This window comes from Peromyscus californicus, unplaced genomic scaffold (assembly GCF_007827085.1).
Source record: "Peromyscus californicus insignis strain IS unplaced genomic scaffold, ASM782708v3 Scaffold_11__1_contigs__length_118956290, whole genome shotgun sequence".
Taxonomy (NCBI): domain Eukaryota; kingdom Metazoa; phylum Chordata; class Mammalia; order Rodentia; family Cricetidae; genus Peromyscus; species Peromyscus californicus.
Window position 1 is genome coordinate 16,251,308 of NW_026294402.1, and position 27,506 is coordinate 16,278,813.

Consider the following 27,506-nt stretch of genomic DNA (forward strand, 5'->3'; position numbering starts at 1 on the left):
AGAAACTCTGTCCGTGAGTCTGTGTCTAACCCTTAAAAAACTTATTCTTTTTAGGATTGGAGAGATGACTCAGTAGTTAAGAGCACTGACTTATCTTCCAAAGGACCTGGGTTCCATACCCAACACCCGCATGGTGGCTTACAACCATCCCTAGCTCCAGTCCCAGGGGATCAGCGCCCTCTTCTGGCCTGTTGTGAGCACTGCATGAACACAGTACACATACACACAAGCAGGCTAAACACCCACCCCATACACATACACACACACACACACACACACACACACACACACACACACACACACACTTATTGTTTTTTGAGACAGAGTCTCGATGTGTATCCCTGCTAGCCTGGAACTCATTATATTGACTAGGCCAGTTTTGAACTCAAAGATCCACCTGCCTCTGCCTCTCAAGTGCTGGGTGGGATTAAAGGCATGAGCCTCCACCACCCAGCTGCCAACAAAATTTTTATTTGCACTTACTCGTTTGTGGTATGCGTGTGTGAATAAGTGAGGAGGGCAGAGGACAGCTTGCAGGAATTGCTTCTCTCCTTCACCAAATGTGTTCCAGAGACTGAGCTCAAGTCATTGAGCTTAGCAGCAAGCACTTACCCACACTCACCCCAGCCCTTTAATTCCATGTGTGTAGAATGTCCAGCAGAGGTGGATTTTTGGAAACAGAAAAGTGAGGCTGTCTAGGGATGGAGAAGAATAAGCAGTGCTTATGGGTACGGAATTTTTTTCTGGGGCGATGTGGATATATAAAATTATGGTGATGGTAGGGCAAGTTTGAATTTACTAAAAACCACTTAATTGTATATCTTAAACAAGTGAATTACATGCTGTATAAATCATAACTGCACAAAGCTGTTTTTAAAAAACCCCAGGCCAACATGTAACCCTCAAGTCCCTCCAACCCCCCCGTTCATCTCAGCAGACTCTATATTGAGTCCCAAGCTGCCCACGCTAGCTGAAGTCCCTTTAGCCCCCACAGAGGCACAGCCCACCAGGGAGACCAGTCTCATGATCACTGAGACAGGACTTGTTATGTGGCCTAGACTGATGTCAAAATCATAATCCTCCTGCCTTGGTCTCTCTATAACAGGCCCCCAGACCTCAGCACAACTGATGCCATGTTAGAGGCATCATTCTGACCTTAAAACTCAGCAGGTACACCCACCAAAATAGCAGCAAAGACCCAAGCCATTGAAGACCTGGACCACAGTCCCAGGAAGCAGGAAAGTCCCTAAATGTACCGACATTGCCTTCTAGCTTCTACTTCTGCTTCTTGCTAACTGTTCTTGCTAACTCAAGTGTGTCAACCAGGATGTGGATTTTGTGTGTAGAAAAACAACAACAACAACAACAAAAAAAAACCAAAGAACTGTGGGGATCCAGGCTGCATGATTTGGGCAAATTACCAGTGCAGCTGCCTGCAATACTTGACCGTGAATTACACTCGTGTGTGTGTGTGTGTGTGTGTGTGTGTGTGTGTGTGTGTTTGTGCATGCGCATCTGTGCCATGGAGCATTTGTGGAGGACAAAGGACAGCTCTGTGGAGTCGGTACCCTCCTTCCACCTTCCCACTGGCCCCAGGAATCAAGCTCAGGTTCTAAGCTTGCAGTGTGTTAAGTGCCTTTGGCAACTGGTCCATCTCTCTGGTCCCCTAGTTCTAGCCTTTCCCACTCATCACTCCACCCTTAACTCAAACGGCCCTCCTCACTCCACAGCCACAGGCTCATTCAATGTGGCGGAAGTCAGTCTCCAACTCCAACCACTTCCATCTGCACTTTCTGTTTGTTTTTTTGTTTTTCAAGACAAGGTCTCTCTGTGTAGCCCTGTCTGTCCTGGAACTCGCTCTGTAGACCAGGCTGGCCTCAAACTCAGAGATTCACCTGTCTCTTCCTCCTGAGTGCTGGAATTAAAGGCGTGCACTGCCACCACCTGGAGCACTTTTTTTTTTAAGGTGGTAGATTTGGAACCCAGAACCTTGCACATGCCAGGCAAGCTCTCTAGCAGCCTTGCCCTCAGCTTCAGGTGAATTCACCCAGCTTGGTTTCCAGCCTCCAACTCACAGCAAACTTCAACTCCTGGTTCAATTCTTTCCCCTCCAGACTCACCCTGAACTGTCACCCAAACCTTACACTGCTCATATCACCTCCAACTTTCACCATGTCCAGTGGGAACCTCTGGATCCATCATGCAGGCAAGCCAGAGACTGTCCCCTTGGGGACTGGGACTGTTGCGGAGTGCTGGCCTAGCGTGTGAGGCCCTGGGCTCCATCCTCAGCAGGGCGTTACCCAGCTGTGGAGAGAATGCCTGTGCTCCCAGGACTAGGGAGGTGGAGACAGGGAGATCAAGGGTTCAAGGTCATCCTTGGCTATATAATGATTTCAAGGCACTCTGGACTACATGACTGTCTTTGAAGAAAAAGAGAGAGAGAGAGAGAGGATATTTTCAACTTCTACAGTTGGTCCCTGGATGTTTGAATCTTTTTTCATCTTGCTTTTTGTTCTTTGATACAGAGTCTCTCCATGTAGCTCTTCTGGAACTCACTCTGTCCACCAGGAAGACCTCAAACTCACAGAGATCCTTCTGCCTCTGCCTCCCAAGGACAGGGATTAAATGAACGCACCACCATCCCTGGTCTAGTTTAAATCTTAAATTTTTATTTTCACATATTTTTATTGGGAGGAAGAGCACACAAGACTATGGAGGTCAGAGGACAGCTTGCAGGAATTGGTTCTCTCCTCCCACCATGTGAGTGCTGGGGACTGAACTCAGGTCACCAGTACTGGTGACAAGCACCTTTAGCTGCTGAGCTATCTTGCCAAGCCCCATGAATTGAATCTTAAACATCCCCAAAGCAAGCTGGGCATGGTGGCCCAGGCCTTTAATTCCAGCACTCAGGAGGCAGAGGCAGGCGGATCTCTGTGAGTCTGAGGCCAGCCTGGTCTACAGATCGAGTTTCAGGACAGCCAGGGCTATACACAGAGAAACCCTGTCTCGAAAAACCAAAAAAGAAGGGCCCCCAAAGCCTCTTATGTTGAAGATTTCATCTCCAGTTGACAGTGGTATCAGAAAAAGTTCAGGTGGGGCCTGGTGAAGGAATTGGGTCATTTGGGGAACCTTGAAAGGACCTCAAAAACATGTGTTCCTTCCTCTCTTTCTCTCTCTGATTCCTGGTTGTTGTGAGGTGAATAGCTCTGCTCCCCCATGCTCACCACCATGTGCTCCTCCGTGCTCCCTACCATGTGCTCCCCCATGCTCCCCATCATGTGCTCCCCCATGCTCCCCAACATGTGCTCCCCCATGCTCCCAAACATGTACTCCCCACCCTGTGCTCCCCCATTCTCCCCACTATGTGCTCCCCCGTGCTCCCCAACATGTGCTCCTCCGTGCTCCCCACCGTGTGCTCCACCATGCGCCCCCACCATGTACTACCCACCATGCTCCCCACCACGTGCTCCTTTGTACTCCCCACCATGTGCTCCTCTATGCTCCCCACCATGTGCTCCCCCATGCTCCCCACCATGTGCTCTCGTCACGTGCTCCACCATGCGCCCCCACCATGTACTACCCACCATGTTCCCTACCATGTACTCCCCACTATATCTCTGCCTCACCGCAGGTCCAAAGTGCTGGGACCAATCACAGGCCAAGATGCTCCCACAGCACAGGCTTAACCCCACCCTTCCTCCTTCTGTTCGCCTCAGATGCTTCATCACAGAACTGGTCAGCCCAGGCCCTTGATTGACAGGCCCCTGGCCTCTGTGATACATGATATTCAGAAGCCATTCCTAAATAATTAGGACAGGAGGCCAAGGACTGGGCAGATGGCTTGGTAAAGTGCTTGTTTCACAGTATGAAGGCCTGAGTTCATACCCAGAACCAAGGTTTAAAAAAGCCAAGTGCGCCGGGCGGTGGTGGTGCACGCCTTTAATCCCAGCACTCGGGAGGCAGAGGCAGGCGGATCTCTGTGAGTTCGAGGCCAGCCTGGGCTACCAAGTGAGTTCCAGGAGAGGCGCAAAGCTACACAGAGAAACCCTGTCTCGAAAAACCAAAAAAAAAAAAAAAGCCAAGTGCGGTGCTGTGTGTTTGTAACACTAGCACTGAGAAGCAGACACGGGCCAGCCAGGCTAACCTGCTTGGCAAATTTCAAGCCAGTAAGAGACTTTGTCTTAAAAACCAAAAAAAGAAAGGAAAGAAGGAAGGAGGGAGGGAGGGGAGGAGGGAGGGAGGGAGAGAGAGAGAGAGAGAGAGAGAGAGGAAGGAAGGAAGGAAGGAAGGAAGAAAGAAAAAGAAAGAAAGAAAGAAAGAAAGAAAGAAAGAAAGAAAGAAAGAAAGAAAGAAAGAAAGAAAGAAAAAAAGGAAAGAAAACCAGAGATGGCTTAGCAGGTATGTTGTGTTACTGCCAAGTCTGAGGACCCAAGTTCAATCCCTGGAACCTATTTGGTGGAAAGGAGAGAACAAATTCCTACAAGTTGTCCTCTGACCTCCACACGCATGCTCTGGCCTCCACACGCATGCTCTGACCTCCACACGCGCGCTCTGACCTCCACACGCATGCTCTGGCCTCCACATACGTGCTCTGACCTCCACACGCATGCTCTGGCCTCCACACGCGTGCTCTGACCTCCACACGCGTGCTCTGGCCTCCACACGCGTGCTCTGGCCTCCACACGCATGCTCTGGCCTCCACACGCGTGCTCTGACCTCCACATGCATGCTCTGACCTCCTCACAGGTACTCTCTGACCTCCTCACAAGTGCTGTGACCTCCACACACACTTTGTGACCCCTACACACATGCTGTGGCATGCTGCCACCACCCCCTACAAATGAAGATTTTTTAAAGAGAAAAAAGAAAAAAAAGAGCACAGTTTCTTGGTTTATTCTTGAGATGCCGATTCTGCCCTATGACCTGGGGAGGAGGGGTGCATAGTGGATGAGAAAGGGTAGAGATCCTTCTGGAATCTCATCACATCCCAGACTTCCTTCAGAAGGAAGCAGATTAAATAGACCACAGACCATTCATTCCTCTTTTCATACAGTTCCCAGTTATGAACAGGCCAGCACCATATAGGATCCTGATTTGTGCCCAACATCTCAGTCCCTAGAATGCTTGGGGACCTAGGAGTGGGGCAGGGTGGGGAGAGGAGAGTGCGCAGAGCTGGGTCAAGGGAGCAGAAGAGAGGCTCATCTGGGGGAGGGGGGGTCCCACTTTGATCTTGCTTTACCTCCTACTCCAGAATGAATAGGAATGAGAGGGAAGAGTCCCAGCCAGGGATCAGGAGGTATCCAGTGCTTAACTATGGGAAGGATAGCACCAAGAGGTATGAAGGGCACTGATGGCGGGTGGGGAGGCAGGTGTGGGGGCTTTCATCAGCTCTGAGTTACAAGCTCACTGCATGGAAGTCTGGGGAGGCAGTTGGATGGAGGGGAGACAGAGCCAGCATACAGTTGGTTATGCCACCTGGGATGAACAGGAGGGAGCTGGGCTCTCCACCCTCACCCCCCACAGGGGAGAAGGAATAGACAGAGTCACACAACCCTGAACCCAGAGTCCCTGGTGATAAATAGAATGGCCGCTAAGCCTCAGCACCGAGTAGCCCCATGTGGGCTCCCTTCAACTTCCTTCCCACCACAAAAGCTCAGCTGCTAAAGCAGATGGGGCCAAGTTCAAATCCAAACTTCTGGTTCGTCTGGCCAAAGTCAATGGCAGCCACGTCCCACAGAGGCAGAAAACCCACACGAGAAGAGCTGAATTCGAAGAGGGTCTTCGCCTGTCCCTTCCGGAGCTGACCACGAGAGGGCACGGAGGTGAGTTAGAGAGAAGGTGAGCGGAGGCTTCTCCGCTCCACCCTAGCCAGCCCCCTGGCCCCCCTGGCCTTACCCGGCAGCCATCATGGGAGACCTTGACGGTAGCTGCTGTCGTCTGGCTGAAGGACAGCTCTTCCCAGTTGGTCCCTCGGAAGCGGATGGAGCGCCTGTGGTCACCCGCAGCTTCATCCAGCCAGGCCACTGAGTTCTGGCAGGAGTAAGTGAACCTCTGATGGGCTGCAGCACTCAGCAGCTTCAGGAAGGTCAACTGGACCACGTTCACTGGGGAGCCATCAGCATCCACGTAGGAGAACTGCAGCGAGGCAGAGAAAGGGTGAGAAGCTCCTCAGCCCAGGCTCCTGTGAGGAACGCACCTCCCAGACTCAGTTCACCGGCACACCTGACACTTCTCCCAAGTCTCAATAGCCCAAACTGGTCTCGAATTCCTGATGTAGCTGAGGATGGCCTTGAACTCCTGAAGTTCTGGTTTATGTGGTGCTAGGGATGGAGCCCAGGGCTTTGTAGGTAAGTGCACGTCCTTATCTGTCTATCCTGTTTATCTCACCCCTCACCCCGAATTCCCACACCAGTTCCCATAACTTCTCATGCCATCCTCCAAGTCAGCCTTTGGCAACCCACCTTCTTCCCTCGGCGGAAGGTGCTGTACCAGTCTCCAGGCTTCTCTCTGGACCAGGAGGCCAGTTTCACCTGAGGGAGGATGGGAAGGTCATTGGGCACCAACCCAAGTCCCCTCTGCCTCCTCATACTGGACATCGTGGATCATGGATGCCATAGGCAATGCCCTCAGCAAGGGCACAGCAAGGGGGCTGGCGGGTGGGTCCACAGCTCCCTCAAAACCACATGTAGCGATTTCCAGCATTCTCTGTGGTGACTGGGTGGAACCCAGGGCCCATGGAACCCATGCTCGAGTAGAGGGGACAGAAGACTTGGTACCGCTAGGGAATGGAGCCTGGGGCCATGCATGTTCTTTAAGCTTCGGGGATGAAACCCAGCCACCCCACCCTACCCCTGCCCCTGTGTATGCTTGGCAAGCACAGAGGATGGGACCCCATGGTGCTCTGTTGCTGGGCAGCACCCTTGCCTTGAGATTTGCATTTAGGTCCTCTACTACAGGATATTACTTGACACAGGCGGGGGGTGGGGGGTATGTGTCATTTGAAGGCAGGATAAGGCCCCACAAAGTAGCCAAAGATGGAGGAGGTGAGAAAGAGACAGGATGACTTCCTTCACTCACCATCTCAAACTTCTTGTCTGGATAGAGACAGGTCTCCCCTCCCGCAGTGAAGTTGCAGAAAACCTTGAAGGCATCCCGTGAGCAGCCCTGGTTGGGGTCAATCCAGTAGTCTCCTACCGCAGAGCCAGACCCAAATGGATCAGTGGATATGAATGCTGAAATGCTCGCTTGCCCTTCCCGGGAGGGACCTAGACCTCACCATCTGGCAGGTGTGGGTGGTTGCGGTGAAGCTCGTGGCATATGAGGCCTGGGTGTTCGGCTGTGCCAGGAGGTCGCTGCAGCTGCTTCAGCTCCAAGCTCAGCGAATTGAGTGAGGCCACCACCTCCTCCATCCCGCCTTCCAGAGTATCCAACACTGAGCGGCGCCTTCGCAGGCTGTGCAGCTCAGCAGGGGGACCCTGGACTCACAAGGGAGTGGGAATGGAGGAGGAGAATCAGATAGATGCACAGACATGGGAGGCAGCGATTCAGAAGAGGAAGGAGAGGGGCAAGAGGGGAGGGCAGGAGGGAAGAGGGAGATAATGAAAGAAGTGAAATAGATATTGAGACAGAGATGGGTAGAGGATGGAGATGCAGGGAAGGAGAGGCGGAATGGAACAGCCACACCCGAGGGAGAAAAGCCCAGGTCACAGCCTCACAAACGGCCCCACTGGGACTGCCACAACCCCCAAGCCCAGACTGTCTTTGAAGGTCTCTTTTGGGTATTTGTTTTTGTTTTGTTTTTTAAGATTTATTAATGTATTTATTATGCATCCAGTATCCTGCCGCCGTGTATGCCTTCAGGCCAGGAGAGGGCACCAGATCTCGTAGATGGTTGTGAGCCACCATGTGGGTGCTGGGAACTGAACTCAGGACCTCTGGAAGAGCAGCCAGTGCTCTTAACCTGTGAGTCATCTCTCTAGCCCGACTTGCTTGTTTTGAGACAGGGTCTCATGTACCCCAGGCTGGCCTCAAACTCACTATAGCTGAGGACAACCTTGAACTCCTGATCCTCCTGCCTCCACCTCCTCAGTGCTGGAATGACAGGTGTTCACCCCCCACACACACACACACACTGTACTGCACTCCTCCCAAGGCTTTCAAGGAACTGCACTTTTGAGCCACAGACTGGAACACTGGGCTGGGTTCTGGGGGACCCATTAGGAACACCCCAAGCCTGATTCCTGCTCTCCTCCAGATTCTGGGAACTCACCGGGGGGCCAGGGGGACCCGCTGGTCCAGTGTCTCCACGAGGACCAAGAGATCCCTATGGGAGAGATCACTTTGGAATGACTCCTGTTAGTGGAGACCTGGTTCTACAAACACAAACACATGCACGTGCAACATGCACACACATATATACATACACACATACATAGATAAACACACGCACACACATATATCTGAACACATGGGTTCACTTGCACACACATGTATGCATACACACCCACACTCTTGCAATCACATACACATGCATGTGCATGCATATACAACTGTGCATGCATACACCCATGTATACATGTAGACATGCATATACACTCCTCTAGAAGCCTCCCAAGCCCCCAGACAGACTCCCACATTAAACTCCCCATTATAGCCCCCCCACTTTCCCCAACACAGTCCCCCTCATTCCTGACCCACATTCCCCCTTTAAAACAGCCCCCTTGAACATTTTTCTCCCCACCCAGGGCAAGGCACACACATATATACGTGTGTCCATACATTTGTATATATGTACACACGCAGGTCCCAGGAGAGGTTCCCAGTGTCCTGCACTAAACCCAAATTGTGTATTTCCTTCCCTTGTCCTCTGAAATCAACACACAGTGTCTCCTGCAAGTCACAACTTAGTCAGCAGAACTATTTCCTTTTAGAGCAGTTCAGAAACCCCTCCTACAATGCACAGCACCTCAGACTCCAGGAATGCAGCCGTAGGGGCTGAGCACCGGAGGAGTGAACCAATGGACAATGGCTGGGAGGGTGAGCTGGAGAGGGGTGGGGAGCTGGGACATGGAGACCCAGGGGGGCAGTGTCACTCACCGGGGACCCCTTGGAGCCCTTCTGTCCGAGAGGGCCCTGTGGGAAGAGAGAGGGAATGCCGAGGTCCCAACCCCGTCCATCACGGTGACCTCTCCATCCCACCAATCCCCACACTCACCACCACACCTGGGGGACCAGGGTGACCTAACGAGCCAACCGGACCAGGAAGACCCTGGAAAGGGGACATTGGGGTCAGCCTTAATGGGGTTCAGCGCTATTACCCAGACATCTTTCTGTCCACTCAGAAGAATGCCTGAAGTCATACACAGACTCCCAACTCTTCTAAAAGGCCCTCAAGCACCCAGACATAGCTTCCTACATGACAGTCCCAGTTATAGGCCCCCATCCCCCCCACAGCCCCTCCCATTCCACATCCCCCACCCTTCAAACCACCCCCTTTGAATAATTTTTTTCCATGCCCAGGACAGGGCACACACTCACGGTGTCTCCCTGGGGGCCTGGAGGACCCTGCACTCCTGGCAACCCCTGATCGCCTTTCTCACCGGCCTCCCCTGGGGGACCGATGAGGCCTATTTGCCCAATGTGGCCCTGAAAGAGAAAGGTACACCAAGCAGATACGTTGGGAAATTTTTTCTCCTGGAGCCTTGGAAGGGATGATTTGGGGAGCAGTAAACACCCAATTCTCCCAGCCCTCTGGCCAGGGCAGGAGGTAAAGGTGAGGGCTATATGGAGAACAAGAGAAGGAGACGGCTTACCTTCTCCCCCTTGGGGCCAGCATCTCCCTTCAGCCCTGGGAGGCCAGGAGGGCCCTGGGAAAAGATGAGGTTCAGCTTAAGATTCCTTGAAAACTTGGGATGGAAAGGTACACCAGGGAACCACCCAGCTTTCAAGTGCAAATGACCAGGGATGGGACTATGGGACAGTCAGGAGACAGGAGGGGTAGTGAGAAAAATGGGGGTGGGAGGGAGGATGGCTGAGGATGCCAGGAGTCAGGGTCAGCAGGAGTGGTCAGTGTGGAGCACCAGGATGGGGGTCAGTGTAGAGAACAGGATGGGGGTCAGTGTAGAGAACAGGATGGGGGTCAGTGTAGAGAACAGGATGGGGGTCAGTGTAGAGCACCAGGATGGGGGTCAGTGTAGAGCACCAGGATGGGGGTCAGTGTAGAGAACAGGATGGGGGTCAGTGTAGAGAACAGGATGGGGGTCAGTGTAGAGCACCAGGATGGGGGTCAGTGTAGAGCACCAGGATGGGGGTCAGTGTAGAGAACAGGATGGGGGTCAGTGTAGAGCACCAGGATGGGGGTCAGTGTAGAGCACAGGATGGGGGTCAGTGTAGAGAACAGGATGGGGGTCAGTGTAGAGAACAGGATGGGGGTCAGTGTAGAGAACAGGATGGGGGTCAGTGTAGAGCACCAGGATGGGGGTCAGTGTAGAGCACCAGGATGGGGGTCAGTGTAGAGAACAGGATGGGGGTCAGTGTAGAGAACAGGATGGGGGTCAGTGTAGAGCACCAGGATGGGGGTCAGTGTAGAGCACCAGGATGGGGGTCAGTGTAGAGAACAGGATGGGGGTCAGTGTAGAGCACCAGGATGGGGGTCAGTGTAGAGCACAGGATGGGGGTCAGTGTAGAGAACAGGATGGGGGTCAGTGTAGAGAACAGGATGGGGGTCAGTGTAGAGAACAGGGTGGGGGTCAGTGTAGAGAACAGGATGGGGGTCAGTGTAGAGAACAGGATGGGGGTCAGTGTAGAGGACAGGATGGGGGTCAGTGTAGAGGACAGGATGGGGGTCAGTGTAGAGAACAGGATGGGGGTCAGTGTAGAGAACAGGATGGGGGTCAGTGTAGAGAACAGGATGGGGGTCAGTGTAGAGAACAGGATGGGGGTCAGTGTAGAGGACAGGATGGGGGTCAGTGTAGAGGACAGGATGGGGGTCAGTGTAGAGAACAGGATGGGGGTCAGTGTAGAGAACAGGATGGGGGTCAGTGTAGAGGACAGGATGGGGGTCAGTGTAGAAAACAAGATGGGGGTCAGTGTAGAGGACAGGATGGGGGTCAGTGTAGAGAACAAGATGGGGGTCAGTGTAGAGAACAGGATGGGGGTCAGTGTAGAGGACAGGATGGGGGTCAGTGTAGAGAACAGGATGGGGGTCAGTGTAGAGAACAGGATGGGGGTCAGTGTAGAGAACAGGATGGGGGTCAGTGTAGAGAACAGGATGGGGGTCAGTGTAGAGAACAGGATGGGGGTCAGTGTAGAGAACAGGATGGGGGTCAGTGTAGAGGACAGGATGGGGGTCAGTGTAGAAAACAAGATGGGGGTCAGTGTAGAGGACAGGATGGGGGTCAGTGTAGAGAACAGGATGGGGGTCAGTGTAGAGAACAGGATGGGGGTCAGTGTAGAGCACCAGGATGGGGGTCAGTGTAGAGAACAGGATGGGGGTCAGTGTAGAGCACCAGGATGGGGGTCAGTGTAGAGCACCAGGATGGAGGTCAGTGTAGAGAACAAGATGGAGGTCAGTGTAGAGAACAGGATGGGGGTCAGTAGTGAGTACAGGCCATTGGTGTGAAGGCTTGGTGTATAAGGTCAGTTAGAAGGGTGGTCAGGATGGGCAGATGGATGGCAGTGAGGGGCTAGCCTGTACCATCAGCACCACTGCTCACTCAGTGTCCCTGGATGCCTAGTGTGGCTTTCTGAGCTGTGATCACAGGGATAGAGAAGTCTCTTACCAGGGGCCCTGGAGGGCCTATCAGCCCAGGGGGTCCCAGGAGGCCTGGTCCACCCTGAGGAGGAGACAGAACAGAGGTGTCCAGTGTGAACATTCCATCGTCCCCCAGGGATGGCTCCTCAACTGTGATGATGCCCCAAGCCAGAAGCCCTGTCCATGCTGTCTCCTCTCCATTTTTACATCACTTACCACAGGACCAGGGATCCCTGGAAGACCATCAGGCCCAAGCCGTCCAGGGGGCCCTTGAGCCCCAGCGGGGCCTGTCCTGCCTGGGGGCCCATCAGGACCAGCATCTCCCTGAAATGAACAAGGATGGGGAAGGCAGAGTCAGGGGACTGCCTGCTGGCATCCTGATCCTCAGAGCGGAGGGTGGGCCTGCTTCTGGTGAATGACCTCTTGCCTCTGGTGGCACAAGGATCCATCCCAAGTGGGCACTCACCTTGGCTCCCTTCTCTCCCTCTCTGCCTTCTGGACCCATGCGGCCAGGGGGACCCTGGGGAGAGAAAACGTGAGGGTCAGTGTGGAACATTCAGGTTTATGTCAAGAACGGGTGTGTGGGCTGGCAAGGTGGCTAGGCAGAAAGAACGTCGCCTGAGACCCACATGGTAGGAGAGAATGGACTCTCATAAACTGTCCTCTGACCTCCACAGATCACTTTGTGGCATATTCACACACACACATGCACACTAAATAAATAGTAAATAAGTAAGTTAATTAATTAATTAATATAATTTCAAAAATTTTAAGAAGAGTGGGGTATTGTGGAGGTGGGGCTCTTGCACTGCCTAACATGAGGTTGACGTGAGACCCTCGGGCAGTAGATCATTGCTCACCCTCTTGCCAGGGAGCCCCCGGGCACCAGGTTCGCCTGAAGCTCCAGGTGGCCCCTGTTTAGTAAGAGAAGCCACAGCATCAACTCACAGCTGAAGACAGTCCCACAGCACCACCCACCTCCCCCTCCAACCACTCACAATCATGGGGCTCCTGCAGAAACCCTAGGCACCCCACTCCCGTCCACCAGAGCTACACCATCCCCAATACTACACCCTCGTGCTCCCCACTCACCGGTCCCCCAACATCACCAGCATCTCCCTTCTCCCCTGGGATGCCATCCATACCCTAGGAGGGGATACAGTGGAAGAGTCTTGGGATAGGTATGGTAGAGGTGGGGCTGGAAGGCAAGAGGTCACTCGTGCCTCTTAGCTTGTCCAGGTTTAGGGGGATGGGGTAGACGGAGACACATTTAGGGAACATATTGGACTACAGGGACAGCTGACACCCACCGGAACTCCAGGATCTCCTGGGGGTCCTAGATCTCCAGGGAGTCCTGTGGGACCCTAGAATAAAAATGCTTACTGATCACACCTCAGAATGAGTGAGGAGTCATTCCTTCATACCCCAGGTAATGTCCCCAGACCAGCTGTAGGGGACACGTTACAAACAAAACACAAAATGAAGGGCTGGGTTTTTATAGTTCAGGCAGTAAAGTGTTTTCTCCATGCATAAGAGGCTAGGCGTGGGGCCAGCAGGAGGGCTCCACTTCTCCATTGTATTTCCATATTTCATTCACTCATCCATCCATCCATCCATCCATCCATCCACCCACCCACCCACCCACCCACCCACCCATCCATCCATCCATCCATCCATCCATCCATCCATCCATCCATTCACTGTTTCATCTATTCATTTGGTCTTTATCTGGGTAGCTCAGAGAATTAGAAAATAGGAAGAAGAGGAGCTGGAGAGATGGCTCAGTGGTGGAGAGCACTGGCTGCTCTTCTGGAGGACCAGGATTCCATTCCCAGCACCCATGTGGTGGCTCACACCTATCTGTATGACCCTAACTCCAGAACATCTGACACCCTCTTTAAACCTGTGCACAGGTGGTGCACAGACATACATATAGGCAAAATACCCATACACATAAAATTTTTTTGAAAAAGAAAAATTAGCCGGGCAGTGGTAGCGCACGCCTTTAATCCCAGCACTCGGGAGACAGAGCCAGGCGGATCTCTGTGAGTTCGAGGCCAGCCTGGTCTACAGAGGAAGATCCAGGACAGGAACCAAAACTACACAAAGAAACCCTGTCTCGAAAAACCAAAAAAAAAAAAAAAAAGAAAAGAAAATTTAAAAACAAATAGGAATAAGAGGTGCCGGCCTATCTTAGGGATCAGGCTTCAATATAACAAGAACCCCACATTCTCTGCTTTTTCTCCTCCCAGGACTTACCATGTTCCCTTTAGACCCGTCCTCTCCAGGGGGTCCCTTCTTGCCTGGAGGTCCAGCCGCCCCTGATGGACCCGAATCCCCCTTTTCGCCTATTTCGCCTTTGGGCCCCTTTGTAGAAACAAAGGTCAGAAGTCAAAGGTCAGAGTGGCATGGTCTCTTCAGGGAACAATGATGAGTGCACCTTGGATAAGGACCCTTGCCTTGGATGCCTGACAACCTGGGTTCAATCCCCGGGACCCACGGTGGAAGAGAACTGACCTCCACACATGCGCAACCCGCTCGCACACAGTAATAAATATAATAGGGGTATTTGTAAAGATTAGCAGGGCTGGAAGGTGTCCCAGTGGTTAAGAATACATACTACTCATGCAGAGGACCCAAAATCAGCTGCTAGCACCCACATCAGGCAGCTCGCAACCACCTGTAACTCCAGCTCCAGGGGATCTGATGCCAGAGAACTAGAGCTGAGTCGGGGATGATGTGGCCGCCCACAGGTCTACCCTAGTGCGTGTGCTGCCCTTGGGTACATTAGATGATGGTCCCCCTCTGCAGCCCCCAATTCAAGGCTTGTCGTTTGGATTTAAAGCCCTAGCTGTCTCCCCAGCCCTGCACCCTTGTGGGACTGTACATAGATTCCCTGAGATCTTCCCAGGGGAGCGTCTCTCATCAAGATAACCAGGGATATCTGGGATCAGGGATGCTCTAAGTACCGCCTGGAGGTCATGGTAGCCTGACACGCTCAAGGTCAGCAGTTCCCTATGGTGAGTACAAGGGCAATGTTCTGTAGGGACTCACAGGGATGCCGGGAATTCCTGGGGGTCCAGTGTCTCCAGTATTCCCTGGCTCACCCTGTGAAAGGCAAAAAAAAAAAAAAAAAAAAACAGGAAGCAAGGAAAATAGAGAGAAGGGTCCCCATACAGCTGTAGGCAATAGGGACAGGCCTTGTCCCCTCCATCCTGGGCAGGCTCAAGCTCTCCTCTTACCTTCTCACCCACGGCACCAGGCTGACCTACTCCTCCAGGCAGCCCTGGAGGGCCCTGGAGAGACAAGGGGAGTGTGAGTCCCTGGAAGTGTGGCAGATCCATAGAAGCATTCTGCCCATATCAGAATTCTCACCTCTGATCCACTGGGCCCAGGAGGACCCCGAGGGCCTGGAGCTCCATGAGGACCCTGTCAAAGAACCAAATAGTGTGCAATGAACCCCCACGATTCCACCAGAAAGGCTACAGTGGCCACAAATAGCCTATGTGTGTGATCCTTAAGATGACAGTGTACCCCGTGAGCTTTCAGACAGATCAGTGGTCACTCCCATCCCCCATCTTCCATATCCCCTAGCAAGTCCATACCATGGATCCCACATCTCCAACCTCGCCCTTCTCCCCAGGAGGGCCCGGCAGCCCCTGTGAAACAAAGAGAAAAACAGTAGTACAGACAGCTGGTGAGGTGGCCCATTGGGTCAAGTACCTCCTGAACAAGAGTGAGGACCTGAGTCTGGATGCCTAGAGCCCGTTCTCAAAAGGCCAGACACAGCAGAGCTTGCCTGTAGCTCCAGACAGAGACGGGAGGACCCCTGGAGCTTGTTGGTGGCCAGTGGCCAAATCAAGGAGCTCCAGAGTCAATGAGACAGAGTCTCAAAAATAAGGTGTGGAAGGTCGTCGAAACGGCTCAGTGGGTGAAGGTGCTTTCCACCAAGCCTGACGCCCTGAGTTTGATTCCTGGGACCCACATTGTGGAAGCAGAACTAGCGCCTACAAGTTGTCCTCTGACCTCCACACACATGTGCTGCGATAGCATGACTGAGCATGTGAGCACACACACACACACACACACACACACACACACACACACACACACACACACACACACTAAATGCCAAAAAGAAAATATTAGATGGAGAACAATAGAGGAAAACCCTCAGCGTCACTCACCCTCCACATGCACACACGCCAACCTTCGTATTTTAATTTGTTTGTTTGTTTTGAGGTAGACTCACCATGTAGCCCACTGGCCTGGAACTCTACATAGACCAGGCTGGCCTCAAACTCACAGAAATCCACCTGCCTCTGCCTCCTGAGTGCTGGGATTAAAGGTGTCTACCATTACATTCAGCCCTCTGAGCTTTTCATTTCTATAAACCACTATGACTCAGGGACAGCAACAGATAAACACACACACAAACACAACACACACAAAGATTGGAGCTCGGGGTGAGGGGATAGGGAGGTGGTACCTCCAAACTCAAACACCGACCTGCAGACCTGGAGGACCAATCACACCTACAAAGCCTCGGACTCCATCGTCTCCCTTCTGCCCAAAGAGGCCAGGGGGTCCCCGGCGACCCTGAGCCCCGTCAGCACCCTGTGAAGAAGATGGGGACAAACACGTTGGTGTCCAGATCAAAGGTTGCAGAAGGGTCAAAGGTTAGGACGGAGGCTAGTGGATGGAATCAAGTCTGGTGAGAGTCAGGTTTTAGTCTGATGTGGAGTTCAGGCTGAGGATCAAAGTCGGAGGAAAAAGGTACCAGGTGACATTCTAAGTTAATGACGCATGCTGAGTCAGGACTGTGGTTCAAGTAAGTTTATGAGCAGAGTTTGTAGGGGGTTGAGATGGATTTTAGGGATAGGTTGGAAGTTATGACCTAATATGGTTTGGTGACCCTCTGACCTGGACCAGCAGGTCGCCCATCAGTGACAGGGTTCCTAAGGGGGAGGTGGCCAGGAGATGAGAAGATAAAGAAGACAAAGAGCCAGGGTTGGGAGGTCTCGCACAGGCTGTCTTATGCTAAGCAAGCTTATTAGGAAATGCAGCATCAAGATGGCGGTGGTGGCGCACGCCTTTAATCCCAGCACTCGGGAGGCAGAGGCAGGCAGATCTCTGTGGGTTTGAGGCCAGCCTGTTTTACAGAGCAAGATCCAGGACAGCCAGGGCTGTTACAAAGAGAAAGCCTGTCTCAAAAAATCCCCCTCCCTACAAAAGAAATACAGCATCTTATATACATTTTTTTCTGAAAGGGAAAATGGGACAAGGTCAGTAGAAAGCTGCAACACAACGGAACGAAGTCGGAAGAAGCTAATCAGTGAGCATTGACGAGGGGGCATAGGGTTCCTCAGGGGTGTCTTTGACCAGCACATAGCAGCCTTGGGCCTGATGACCACAGCCCTTAGGGTGGAAAGAGTTGGGGTCTTAGGATCTGAAGCCGCAGCTCCTCCAAGGCCCTGGCCCCAGTCCATTGCTGGCTCTGACAACCATGTTCCTGGTTTAGAGGAAGAACTATGTTCTTTCTCCACATATCAGGGCCTCAGGGAAAGATTTGGATCAGCCTACTCAACAAAACCCAAAGGTGGTGTGTTAGAACATTGATCCTAGAATTCATATGTTGCTTTGAGACAGGCTCTCACGGAGGCCAGGTTGACGTCAAAGTCACTTTGTAGCTGAGAATGACCTTGAACTCATGATCCTTCTGCTATGGAGTGCTAGGGATGAAACTCGGGACTTTGTGCATGATAGGCAAGCACTCTGCCAACTAAATCACATCCCCAGCCTCCTTCATATGTTGTGGTGGTTTGATTTAAAATGCCCCCCATAGGCCCATAGGGAGTGGCACTATTAGGAGGTGAGGCCTTGATGGAGTGGGTGTGATCTTGCTGGAGGAAGTGCCACTAGGGGGTGGGCTTTGCATCTCAGTGTGTCTCAGTTCTCTACCTGCTGCCTGCAGATCCAGATGTAGAACTCTCAGCTACCTCTCCAACACCATGTCTGCATGCACACCACTATGCTACCCGACATGAAGATAACGGACTAAACCTCTGACCTGTAGCCAGCCCCAATTAAATGTTTTCCTCTATTAGAGTTTCTGTAGTCATGGTGTCTCTTTACAGCAACAGACACCCTAACTAAGACATGTGTTGAGAATATTTGGAGGTAGGGCTTTTTAAGTCCTTAGCATCAGATGCAATCATGAGGGTGGGGCCCCACAATGGTGTATTAGTGGCTTTACAAGAAGATCAAGATGGGGTTGGGGATTTAGCTCAGTGGTAGAGCGCTTGCCTAGCAAGCACAAGACCCTAGGTTCGGTCCTCAGCTCAAAAAAAAAAAAAAAAAAAGATCAAGAAAAGACCCGAGTTCACATACTTGCTAATAACACACTATGTTGCGATAAAGCAAGAAGACCCTGGCCAGATGCCACCACCACTGTTAGGGATTTCCTAGCCTCCATAAGTCACCCCGATAAATCACTTAAGCCTCAGCGATTTTGTAACAGTGGCAGAAAATTAACTAAGGCAAGGCTGGAGTCTAATTCAAAGTTCAAGTTCCCGTTTGAGGCCAGCATTGGAGTGGGGAGACCAGGGCGAAGCGAGGATTTGCATGCTTTGGGTATTTGATTTGATTTGATGAAGATCAAAGCAGAAAGCAGAGGATGGGCTGAAATGGGATTCAAGGTCAGAATTGAGTTCATCATGGGTGTCGGCACTGAGGGGACACCAAGGCTGGGCAAAGATGCTGGGATTTTATTCAGAAGAGTGGCACACTGTCTTCCTTCAAGGATCCAGGGTATAGTCACTTGGTGGGAGCACTCACCGGGGGGCCTGGATGACCCGCTGGACCCCTTATCCCTGTTGGTCCGGGTGGGCCCTGAAGTGGGAAACGAAACAGAAAATTCTATCAGAGCTGAGCATGGTGGTACATGCCTGTGATTCCAGCACTGAGGAGGATCAGGAGTCAAGTCAGCCTCAGCTACACAGCAAGTTTGAGGCCAGCCTGGGTTACACATAAACTCTTTTATCTAAAGAAAAAAAAGGCAAAATAAAACAAACCTTCCCCTAGGATGGAGTGAAACCTGTTGGTGCTGGAGTAGAGCTTGAGTTCTGGGGGGATGGCTGAAGGCTCCAGGCCGTGGTAGATTTTACCATGGATAGGAGATTTTGAGACCCAGAGGGGCCTTTCTCTAAATTTTTATTTTATTTATGAATTTTGTATGTGTGTGTGCATGTGTGTGGCATCTTATAAGAGTCGATTGTTTTTTCACCACGAAGGTCCTGGGGATGGAATGCAGGTCATCGGGTTTAGTGGCAACACCTTTTCCCACTGAGCCACGTCACCATCCCTAGAGAGGTCTTTCTTACTCTCCTGCTCTCTCAGAGCTCAAACAGTGCTCAGATGGGGATCTTTGGACCTTTAGATCCAGTGAGCTAGGTGCCAAAACTAGGCTGAGGGAAGCAGAAAGCCCAGGCCACCCCATATCTCCTCCCATGAGCACACCTCCCTGGGGGTCCCCACTCACCGCATCTCCTTTATCTCCTTTGCTTCCCTTGTGACCAGGCATCCCTACTTCCCCCTGCAGGACAAACACATTAGGAAGTGTCCAGCCCCCATCAGACCCACTCTTTCCCTGGACTGTCCCTCTCCTGGTCTCCTCACCTTGTCTCCTTCCTCACCAGAAGGCCCCGCAGCTCCAGGGGGTCCCTGAAGTCCCGGCAGCCCTGGGATACCATCTTTGCCAGTGGGACCAGGGGCACCCCGTTCTCCCTGATGGAGAAAGAGGAAGGAGAGAAGTTAGGAGCAGGGAACACAGGGGAGGACATCTGTATAACCATTTCCTTAAAATTGAAATTTTCCATCTTGAAAAGAATTCCTTAAGTCTCAGAATACAAACAACCCGCAAGTCTCAGAAAGTTCCTGAAACTTACAGGATTCACCAGTCCCCTTCCTCAAGGCTGTAGAAGCAGTTAACAACTACCAAGGAGAGTCTTTGGCCTATCAGACTGCCTGCAAGTTGCACAGGGAGCTCCAGGGATGTAGCTCTTCTGAGCCATGAGCCAGACTGAGATGGCCATTCAGTGATGCAGCTACTTTTGAGTCAGCCATATTTTGTAAGTCACTCCTCACCCATGCGCCTGTCAGTAATCCCAATAAACTCCCAGCTTCATTAAGATGGACTTGGGAAAGATCATTTTAAGAACTGATTTTTTTAAGTTTATTTTATTTTTAATTATGTATATATGTATGTATATGTGAAAGGGTAAGTATGTGCATATGAGCGCAATTGCCCATGGAGGCCAGAAGTGGGTAACAGATCACGGGGAGCTGGAGTTACAGGCAGCTATGCCACCAATGCGTATGCTGGGAATGGATCTCAGGTACTCTGCAAGAGCAGTAAGTGCTACCCACTGAGTCATCCCCTCTCCAGCCCACAGAAATAGAAGTTCATTGGTCAGTTGTTGATGTCCTATCTGGAGTGAGTAGATGCTTGCTCACCTCTCCCCAGAAAAAGTCACCCAACAGACACTTACCGGAGACCCCTTCTCACCAGCAGGACCAATAGGGCCTTGCCCACCACTCTGGCCAGGAAGACCAATGCCACCAGAAGGGCCCACAGGTCCACGCTCACCCGGGGAGCCCTGGAAAAGGGGTGGAGGGCCAGGAATGTTTAAAATGACAGGGCTTTGGCACCAGTGTCATATCTTACACACAGCCAGAGGGCACCCCTGAGCACCTGAGGAATGACCCTCTCCACAAACCTTCCTCAACTTGAGGACCGTGAAGCCCTGCATGAACCTCTCCTCACTCACTCAGCCTCAGCTACACAGACCTGACTGTTCCTCAAACCTGTAGCATGGTCCTATCCCCAGGGTCTTCGCACATGCTCCCCCAGGTATCCACAGGACTCCATGCTCATCTCCTCCAGGTCCTGGCTCAAATACGACCTCTCTGGGATGCCTCCCGCAACAAGCTGTTTAAAATGCTCTTCCCAGCACTCCATGTTCTCTGTTCTTTTTCATTTTTGTTCCTTTCCACTTCATCTCCCTTTCCTTTCTTCCTCCCTCCCTCCCTCCTTCCCTTCCCTTTAACAGGGCCTTAGTAAGTAGACCAGGCTAGCCCCAAATTCACAATCCTATTGCCTCAACCTCCCACACTATCACATGCAGCCCATATAATACTCTTCTTTTTCCATTTGTGTGTGTGTGTGTGTGTGTGTGTGTGTGTGTGTGTGTATGCACATGTGTGGGTGCATGTGCACACGTATGCATGTGGTGCCTGAGGTTGATGTCAGGCCTCATCCTCATTTTCCACCATGTCTATTGAGGCAGAGCCCCTCAGTCAAACCCAGGGCCCGCTGATGTGGCTAGTCCCACTAACAGGCTTCCTCTGGGGACTGGAATTACAGGTGGGCCACCATGCCCACCGACATTCCCTCAGGTGCTAGGGTTCCAAACTCAGGTCCCCATGCTTGTGTGACCCTGAGCCAGCTCCCCACCCAGTCCTATGACAGCTATTTTAGAGGAGGAAGCTGAGGCTTCCCGGTGAGACTCAGGTCGTGGGGGTCAGAACCGGGTGTGCTCCAGGCCCACATTCCCCTGCAGCTCAAGCTCTTCCCTGAGGAGGGCATGAAGCTCTGAAGACGCCGCCCTTGCCAGCCCTCTCCCTACCCGGCCAGTGTGCTTATACTTACATTGGCCCCAACAGGGCCGGGGGGACCCTTGTCACCCTTCAAACCAATGGGTCCCTGGGGGAAGAAATGACCAGTCAGAAAATCTCCGGGGACCCCAAGGACTTACTTCACTTTGGGGAACCCTCACTATTCCTAGACCTACTGCAGGTGGGCGCTGAGTTCTGCAGATCTGTCTGCTCCAGGTCTCCGCCACTACCATGTCTTTATGTGTGTGTGTGTGTGTATGTGTGTGTGCTCACACCTGCCGTGGCACACTTGTCAAGGTCAGAGAACAACTAGCAAGAGTCAGTTCTCTCCTTCCACCATGTGGGTCTTGGGGACCGAACTCAGGTCCTCAGGCTTTGGCAGCAAGCCTCTTCACATGCTGAGCCAGCTCACCGGCCACCACAAACGTCTCTTTCCCCAGGCCCCCTCCAGTCTGCCATCACTGTAGCCACTCCTGAAGGAACCTCCTCTTCTCTACCCCTCAGCACCACACTCCAGAGGATGCGCCAAAGATACTCACTGGGTCACCGGGGGCTCCTTGGGGACCAGGAAAGCCCATGGGCCCAGGTGGCCCCTCCTTCCCAGGGGACCCCAGGGGTCCTAGCTCACCCTGTAGAGAGCCAAGGGAGGGAAGTTAGCCTCAGAAGTGGGATGCCTCCGCCAGACTCTGGGCCCTCCCCAAGATGCTAATTTCCAGCTGCTCTTCCCACAACGTGAGGCCCATGGTTTGGGTGATGACTTTGGGGAGTTTATCCAAGGTCTTACCTTGGCCCCTTCTCTGCCTTCTGTGCCTGGAAGACCTTGTTCACCAGGAGGTCCAGGGGGCCCTGGAGGGCCCCTCTCACCCAGAGGCCCCACGTCCCCTACCTTTCCCTGCAAACAAGCAAGGGACATCTTGAGCAGCCTGGAGGTGGGGAGACCTCCAGCTCCATGTGTCCTCGGGTGATGAAAACTGGAGAAAGGTTGGTTGAGCCCACTCTGACCTGAGGACCAAGGACTCCAGCTGGTCCAGGGGGGCCCGTCTGACCTTGGAAGCCCTAAGGAGAGAAAGAGAAAGGGGTATCACATGGGAAAAGGAGAGCCCAAGGGCCTGGGGAGACGGCTCAGTGTATAAGATGTCCTGTTCAGCTTCCCAGCATCCATGCAGAGGCAGGTGTGCTACGTCCCCCTCCTCATCTCGGTGATGGGGAGGTGGAGACCAGCGGCTCCCTGGGGCTCGCTGGAAAGCCAGCCTAACCTAGTCAGTGAGCCCCATGTAAGAGAACCTGAGGGCGAGTCCCCAGCACCCACGTAAAAGCCATGCATAGTTCTCATGCCGGTAACCCCAGCACTGTAGAGTGGAGACAGGTGATCTTGGGAATTGTTGGCCAGACAGCCTAGCCAAAATGGCAAGCTTCAGGCTCAGTCCTAAAAGGTAAGATGGAGAGAGACAGAGGAAGATACCCAGCATCCTTTTCTGGTCTCCACATGTAGCACATGCACCGCCCTCTCCCCCCATACACAAGGGCCCAACACAGTCGGGAGTCAGAGGTCAAGGGTCACTTACCAGTTCTCCTCTTTGCCCAGGGTGTCCAGGTACCCCATCTTTCCCCTGAGGACCCTGGGGAATGAAGGAAGAGGGAACGAAGGTTTAGAACTGGAGCAGCGCCACCCTGCACTTTCCCCACTGCCTCAGTCAGGGTGCATCACTCACTGGGGGACCCTTTGGTCCAGGGAATCCTGGGGGACCTTGCAGACCCGGAAGACCCTGAAATGGAACCAAAAATCATTACTTCATCCCTCCTGAGTGTCTTGCATCTAAATCCCACAAAAATGGCCTTAAAGCCGGGCAGTGGTGGCGCACGCCTTTAATCCCAGCACTTGGGAGGCAGAGGCAGGTGGATCTCTGTGAGTTCAAGGTCAACCTGGTCTACAGAGCAAGATCCAGGAAAGCCAGGACTGTTACACAGAGAAACCCTGTCTCGGGAAAAAAAAAAAAAAGGCCTTTAAAGCTGTACAGTGCTGGCAGGATGGCTCTGATAAAGCCCTGGCCTGAGTTCCATCCCCAGATCCCACAGGCGGATGGAGGGAATCAAGAGTTGTCCTCTGATCTCCACAATCACACAAACACAAAGTGAGTTTGTTTTCTTTGTTTTTCTTTAAAGCCAACACACACTGAGCACCTACAGAATGCAGGATGTGGTGCTGAGCACTGGCTCACGGCATGTCATCTTATTCTCCACGCACTGCAGCCCACTGAGACGGGACCGCGGCTACCCTATTTTATAAAGGAAGGAACTGATGCAAAGAGAAGTTGAGCAACTTGCCCGAGGCCACACAGCAGGCAAGTGACACAGCTGGGAACTGAACTCACAGATCTCTGGCCTTGGAGGCTGAACTCATTCACAGACACACTCATGCACTGCTCAGAATCACACGAACTCACACACACTTTCACTCACCTTTTCTCCAGGGGCCCCAGGAGACCCGTTTTGGCCCACATCACCCTAGAACAGAAGAAACGAGCTTCAAGCCCAGAACACACTCAACTGGGAGGACTGGGCAGGGACCTGAGTTAGCCTGAGATAGACAAAGGGCCCTTGGTCATCCCCTATCCCCCACTCACTCCCGTACCTTGGGGCCAGGCTGGCCTGTGGCCCCTGGCTGTCCCCGGTCTCCTCGGGCGCCCTGCATAGAAAGAAATTTTAAAAAAGAAAAGTGAGAAGGTAGGTGGGTCTGGGAGAGGACACCGCACATGGGTCCCTTCCTCAGAACCCCTCCAACTCCACCAGGGACAGGGGCAGGGCCCAACCCCTTCCCTGCCCACCCAGGACTTGGCGACCCCATCTCCCCTCAGACCCGTGCCCCCGTGTGAGCATTTCCTTACCGGCACACCGCGTTCTCCTTCGTCCCCTGGCTGCCCTGCTTTGCCCTGGAGAGCGAGTCAGAACAGAAATTGAGAACGGCCCTGTGCTTCATGAGAACACATGTACACAAGTGTCCACAGGTGGGAATGTATGTACACAAGGACATCTACAAAGGAAAAACTGTGTTCAGGGAGTGAAACTAGGAGAAGTGTGTGTCGTAGGCAGCAATACTGGAGGGGTGGAGCCATCTAAGCCTTTAAAACAGAAGTCCCAGATACCCGACATGGAGCTACAGAATTTGGAGTTTGCCCCGCTGGGTTTCAGTCTTGCCTTGGTCCAGTATTCCTTCACCATTCTTCCCTTGTGGAATGGGAATTATCTCTATGGCACTGTAATTTGTTTTTGTAGTTGACTTTTTTGGTTTGGGTTTTTTTTTGGGCGGGGGGGCGGGGGGAGCATCGAGACAGGGTTTCTCATGTTACAGCTCTGGCTGTCCTGGAACTCACTCTGTAGACCAGGCTGGCCTCAAACTCACAGAGATTATCCTCCTTCTGCCTCCCGAGTGCTGGGATTAAAGGCGTGTGGCACCACTGTCCGGCTTGTATTTGACTTTCAAAGCATTGGCAGTTTGAAAGACCACAAGGTCTTCCAGGTTAGATTATATTTTACATTCAGAAATAAGCATGAGACTCTGGGGACAGGAAGAGGAAGTTATGGATTTAAACCAATGTGTTAGTATGTCCAGTTGACAAGGGGTGGAGCTGTGCCAGTTAGGTTTTTTGTAAGAGTTATTTGTGTGTGTGTGTGTGTGTGTGTGTGTGTGTGTGTGTGTGTGTGTGTGTATCTGTGTGTGTGGGTGGGGTCAGTGCATGAAAGGGCAGGTGTTCCCAGAGGCCAGAAGACGGCATCAGATCCCCTGGAGCCAGAGCTACAGATAGATGATTGTGAGGCACCTGACGGGGTGCTGAGAATCAAACTCCAGTCCCCTGGGAGAGCAGCCAGTGCTCTTAACTGAGCCATCGCTCCAGCCTGTGATGGTTAGTTTGCATTGTCAGTTTGAGGCAATCTGGAACCATCCAGGGAGAGAGTCTCAGTGAGGGATTGCCTGGATCAGGACAGCCTGTGGCAAAGCCTGTGGGAGTGTCTAGACTGCCCTGATTGACAGAGGAAGACTTAGTCTGACAAGCACAAACTGTCCCAACACCCACCTCCTGGCATACACAAGCTGCTCCCTTGGGCCAGGCCGACCCTCCCCATACCCCCCTCTCCCCCCCCATCACAACTCACCCTTTTGCCCTTCTCCCCCAGCGGTCCCAGGGGTCCAGGAAATCCAGTAGATCCCTGAACAGAGAGAATTAAACATGAGATTCTGGGATTAGTGATTATGAAGCAGAATTGGTCCCTGGCTCCAATCTTCAGCTTTCTTGCATCACCTCCAGCCCCAGCCTCCTCCGAGGGGCCCTCCACCGTCCTGCCCACAGCAGCCACACTGCCCTCCTCCAAACTCCCCAGGTACGCTAGCACGCTCCCAGAACCTTTGCACATGTCCCTTCTCTCGCCTTAAGTGTTCTTCTCTTAGGGGTACACGAAGCCATCACTCATCATTTACAACTTTTTTTTAAAATATTTATTTATTTATTATGTATACAGCATGTATGACTGCAGGCCAGAAGAGGACACCAGATCTCATTACAGATGGTTGTAAGTCACCATGTGGTTGCTGGGAATTGAACTCAGGACCTCTGGAAGAGCAGTCAGTGCTCTTATCCTCTGAGCCATCTCTCCAGCCCCATTTACAACTTTTATGTGCATGCATATGTGATGCGTGTGCGTGAGTGTGTGCAGGTGCACATATAGAAGCCACAGAAGAATGTCAGGTGGCTACTCTATCATTCTCCCCTTTCATCGAGTAAAACACCTGCCTCGCATGCAGGAAGTCCTGAGCTCCACCAGCAGCACCACACAACACAGGTGTGGTGGCATCTGCCTGTGGTCCCAGCATTCACAGTGAAACAGGAGGATCAGGAGTTCAAGGTCAGCCTCGTCTACATACCAAGTGTGAGGCTAGCCTGAGCTACATGAGACCCTGTCTGAACAAAAAACAAGAGGGGCTGGTGGGCGGTGTGTCACTCAGGAAGTAGAGACAGGGAGTCCCCGAAGGAACAAGCTGGCTAGCTAGACAACTGGCATCGGTGAGCTCTGGGTTCAAGTGAGAGACCCTGCCTCGATATATAAGGTGGGAGTGATGGGAAGACACTGGACATCAACGTCCAGCTTCCATGCTCAGGTATGCCTGCACACACGGAGGCCAACACACATCTGAACATGAATACACACACAACAAGCAACTGGAAGGCCAACAAAAGTGGGGTGGGAATTTGTGGGAGGTCGTTAGGCTATGGGGGTATCTTTGAGTGGGATTGGGTGCCTGTGTCTCTCTGTGTCTCCCTTCTCCCTCTCCTTCTCCCTTTTCTCTCTCCCCTTTTCTTTCTCTCCCTCCCTCCTGCCTCTTCTCTCCCCACCTCTCCCCTGTCCCCACTTTCCTGGTTCATGATGTGAGTGGCTCCTGTCTGCCTCCTTCATCCTGCCACCAGAAGCCGAAAGTCACAGGCCACTCAAGACCATGAGCCAAATATTTCTTGACAACAAAAGTTAGTCTCCAGTGAGGTGTGAGCAAGACAACCATGTCAACTCCAAACAGCAAAAACATGGAACTCAGGAAGAATTCTGTTTCCGGTGAGATGGTTCGGTGGGTAAAGGTGCTGGTTACCAATCCTAATGGCCTGAGTTTGATCTGCAGCACCCGCTTGGTGGAAAGAGAGAGCTGACTCCCACAAGTTGTCCTTTAGTGTGTGTGTGTGTGTGTGTGTGTGTGTGTGTGTGTGTGTGTGTGTGTCTGTACCTAGTGCCCATGGGGAACAGAAAAGGGCACTGGACCCCCTGGAGCTAGAATTACAGCCACCATGTAGTACTGGGAACTGAACCCAGGTTCTCTGCAAGAGCAGCCAGTGCTCTTAACATCTGAGCATCTCTGCAGCCCATAAATGTAATTTGTTTGGTTTTTTCCAGATAAAGTTTCTCTGTGTAACAGCCCTAGCTGTCTGGGAACTCGTTCTGTAGACCAGACTAGCCTCAGTCTCAGCGATCCACCTGCCTCTGCCTCCAGAGTGCCAGGATCAAAGGCATGCACCACCACACTGGGCCCATAAATGTA

At 52.4% G+C, this 27,506-nt stretch overlaps 1 protein-coding gene across 1 annotated transcript in view; it reads right to left on the minus strand.

Moving 5' to 3' along the window:
- Nucleotides 1–4,877: 4,877 nt before the first annotated feature.
- Col5a3 (collagen type V alpha 3 chain) overlaps nucleotides 4,878–27,506 on the minus strand; it is a 54,030-nt gene continuing 31,401 nt past the window's right edge. The window contains exons 32-67 of the mRNA XM_052753572.1: nucleotides 25,580–25,633; nucleotides 24,313–24,357; nucleotides 24,060–24,113; nucleotides 23,888–23,932; nucleotides 23,140–23,193; nucleotides 22,993–23,046; nucleotides 22,430–22,483; nucleotides 22,212–22,319; nucleotides 21,967–22,056; nucleotides 21,462–21,515; nucleotides 20,302–20,409; nucleotides 19,430–19,537; nucleotides 19,293–19,346; nucleotides 18,590–18,643; nucleotides 16,262–16,369; nucleotides 15,358–15,411; nucleotides 15,128–15,181; nucleotides 14,995–15,048; nucleotides 14,807–14,860; nucleotides 14,012–14,119; nucleotides 13,063–13,116; nucleotides 12,845–12,898; nucleotides 12,613–12,666; nucleotides 12,219–12,272; nucleotides 11,969–12,076; nucleotides 11,781–11,834; nucleotides 9,813–9,866; nucleotides 9,538–9,645; nucleotides 9,215–9,268; nucleotides 9,097–9,132; nucleotides 8,270–8,323; nucleotides 7,277–7,475; nucleotides 7,078–7,190; nucleotides 6,462–6,530; nucleotides 5,896–6,135; nucleotides 4,878–5,800 (exon numbers count right to left, since the gene is read on the minus strand). Of these exons, the coding sequence (XP_052609532.1) occupies nucleotides 5,654–5,800; nucleotides 5,896–6,135; nucleotides 6,462–6,530; nucleotides 7,078–7,190; nucleotides 7,277–7,475; nucleotides 8,270–8,323; nucleotides 9,097–9,132; nucleotides 9,215–9,268; nucleotides 9,538–9,645; nucleotides 9,813–9,866; nucleotides 11,781–11,834; nucleotides 11,969–12,076; nucleotides 12,219–12,272; nucleotides 12,613–12,666; nucleotides 12,845–12,898; nucleotides 13,063–13,116; nucleotides 14,012–14,119; nucleotides 14,807–14,860; nucleotides 14,995–15,048; nucleotides 15,128–15,181; nucleotides 15,358–15,411; nucleotides 16,262–16,369; nucleotides 18,590–18,643; nucleotides 19,293–19,346; nucleotides 19,430–19,537; nucleotides 20,302–20,409; nucleotides 21,462–21,515; nucleotides 21,967–22,056; nucleotides 22,212–22,319; nucleotides 22,430–22,483; nucleotides 22,993–23,046; nucleotides 23,140–23,193; nucleotides 23,888–23,932; nucleotides 24,060–24,113; nucleotides 24,313–24,357; nucleotides 25,580–25,633 (2,820 nt within the window). The 3' untranslated portion in view covers nucleotides 4,878–5,653. The remainder of the gene's footprint in view (nucleotides 5,801–5,895; nucleotides 6,136–6,461; nucleotides 6,531–7,077; nucleotides 7,191–7,276; nucleotides 7,476–8,269; nucleotides 8,324–9,096; nucleotides 9,133–9,214; nucleotides 9,269–9,537; nucleotides 9,646–9,812; nucleotides 9,867–11,780; nucleotides 11,835–11,968; nucleotides 12,077–12,218; nucleotides 12,273–12,612; nucleotides 12,667–12,844; nucleotides 12,899–13,062; nucleotides 13,117–14,011; nucleotides 14,120–14,806; nucleotides 14,861–14,994; nucleotides 15,049–15,127; nucleotides 15,182–15,357; nucleotides 15,412–16,261; nucleotides 16,370–18,589; nucleotides 18,644–19,292; nucleotides 19,347–19,429; nucleotides 19,538–20,301; nucleotides 20,410–21,461; nucleotides 21,516–21,966; nucleotides 22,057–22,211; nucleotides 22,320–22,429; nucleotides 22,484–22,992; nucleotides 23,047–23,139; nucleotides 23,194–23,887; nucleotides 23,933–24,059; nucleotides 24,114–24,312; nucleotides 24,358–25,579; nucleotides 25,634–27,506) is intronic.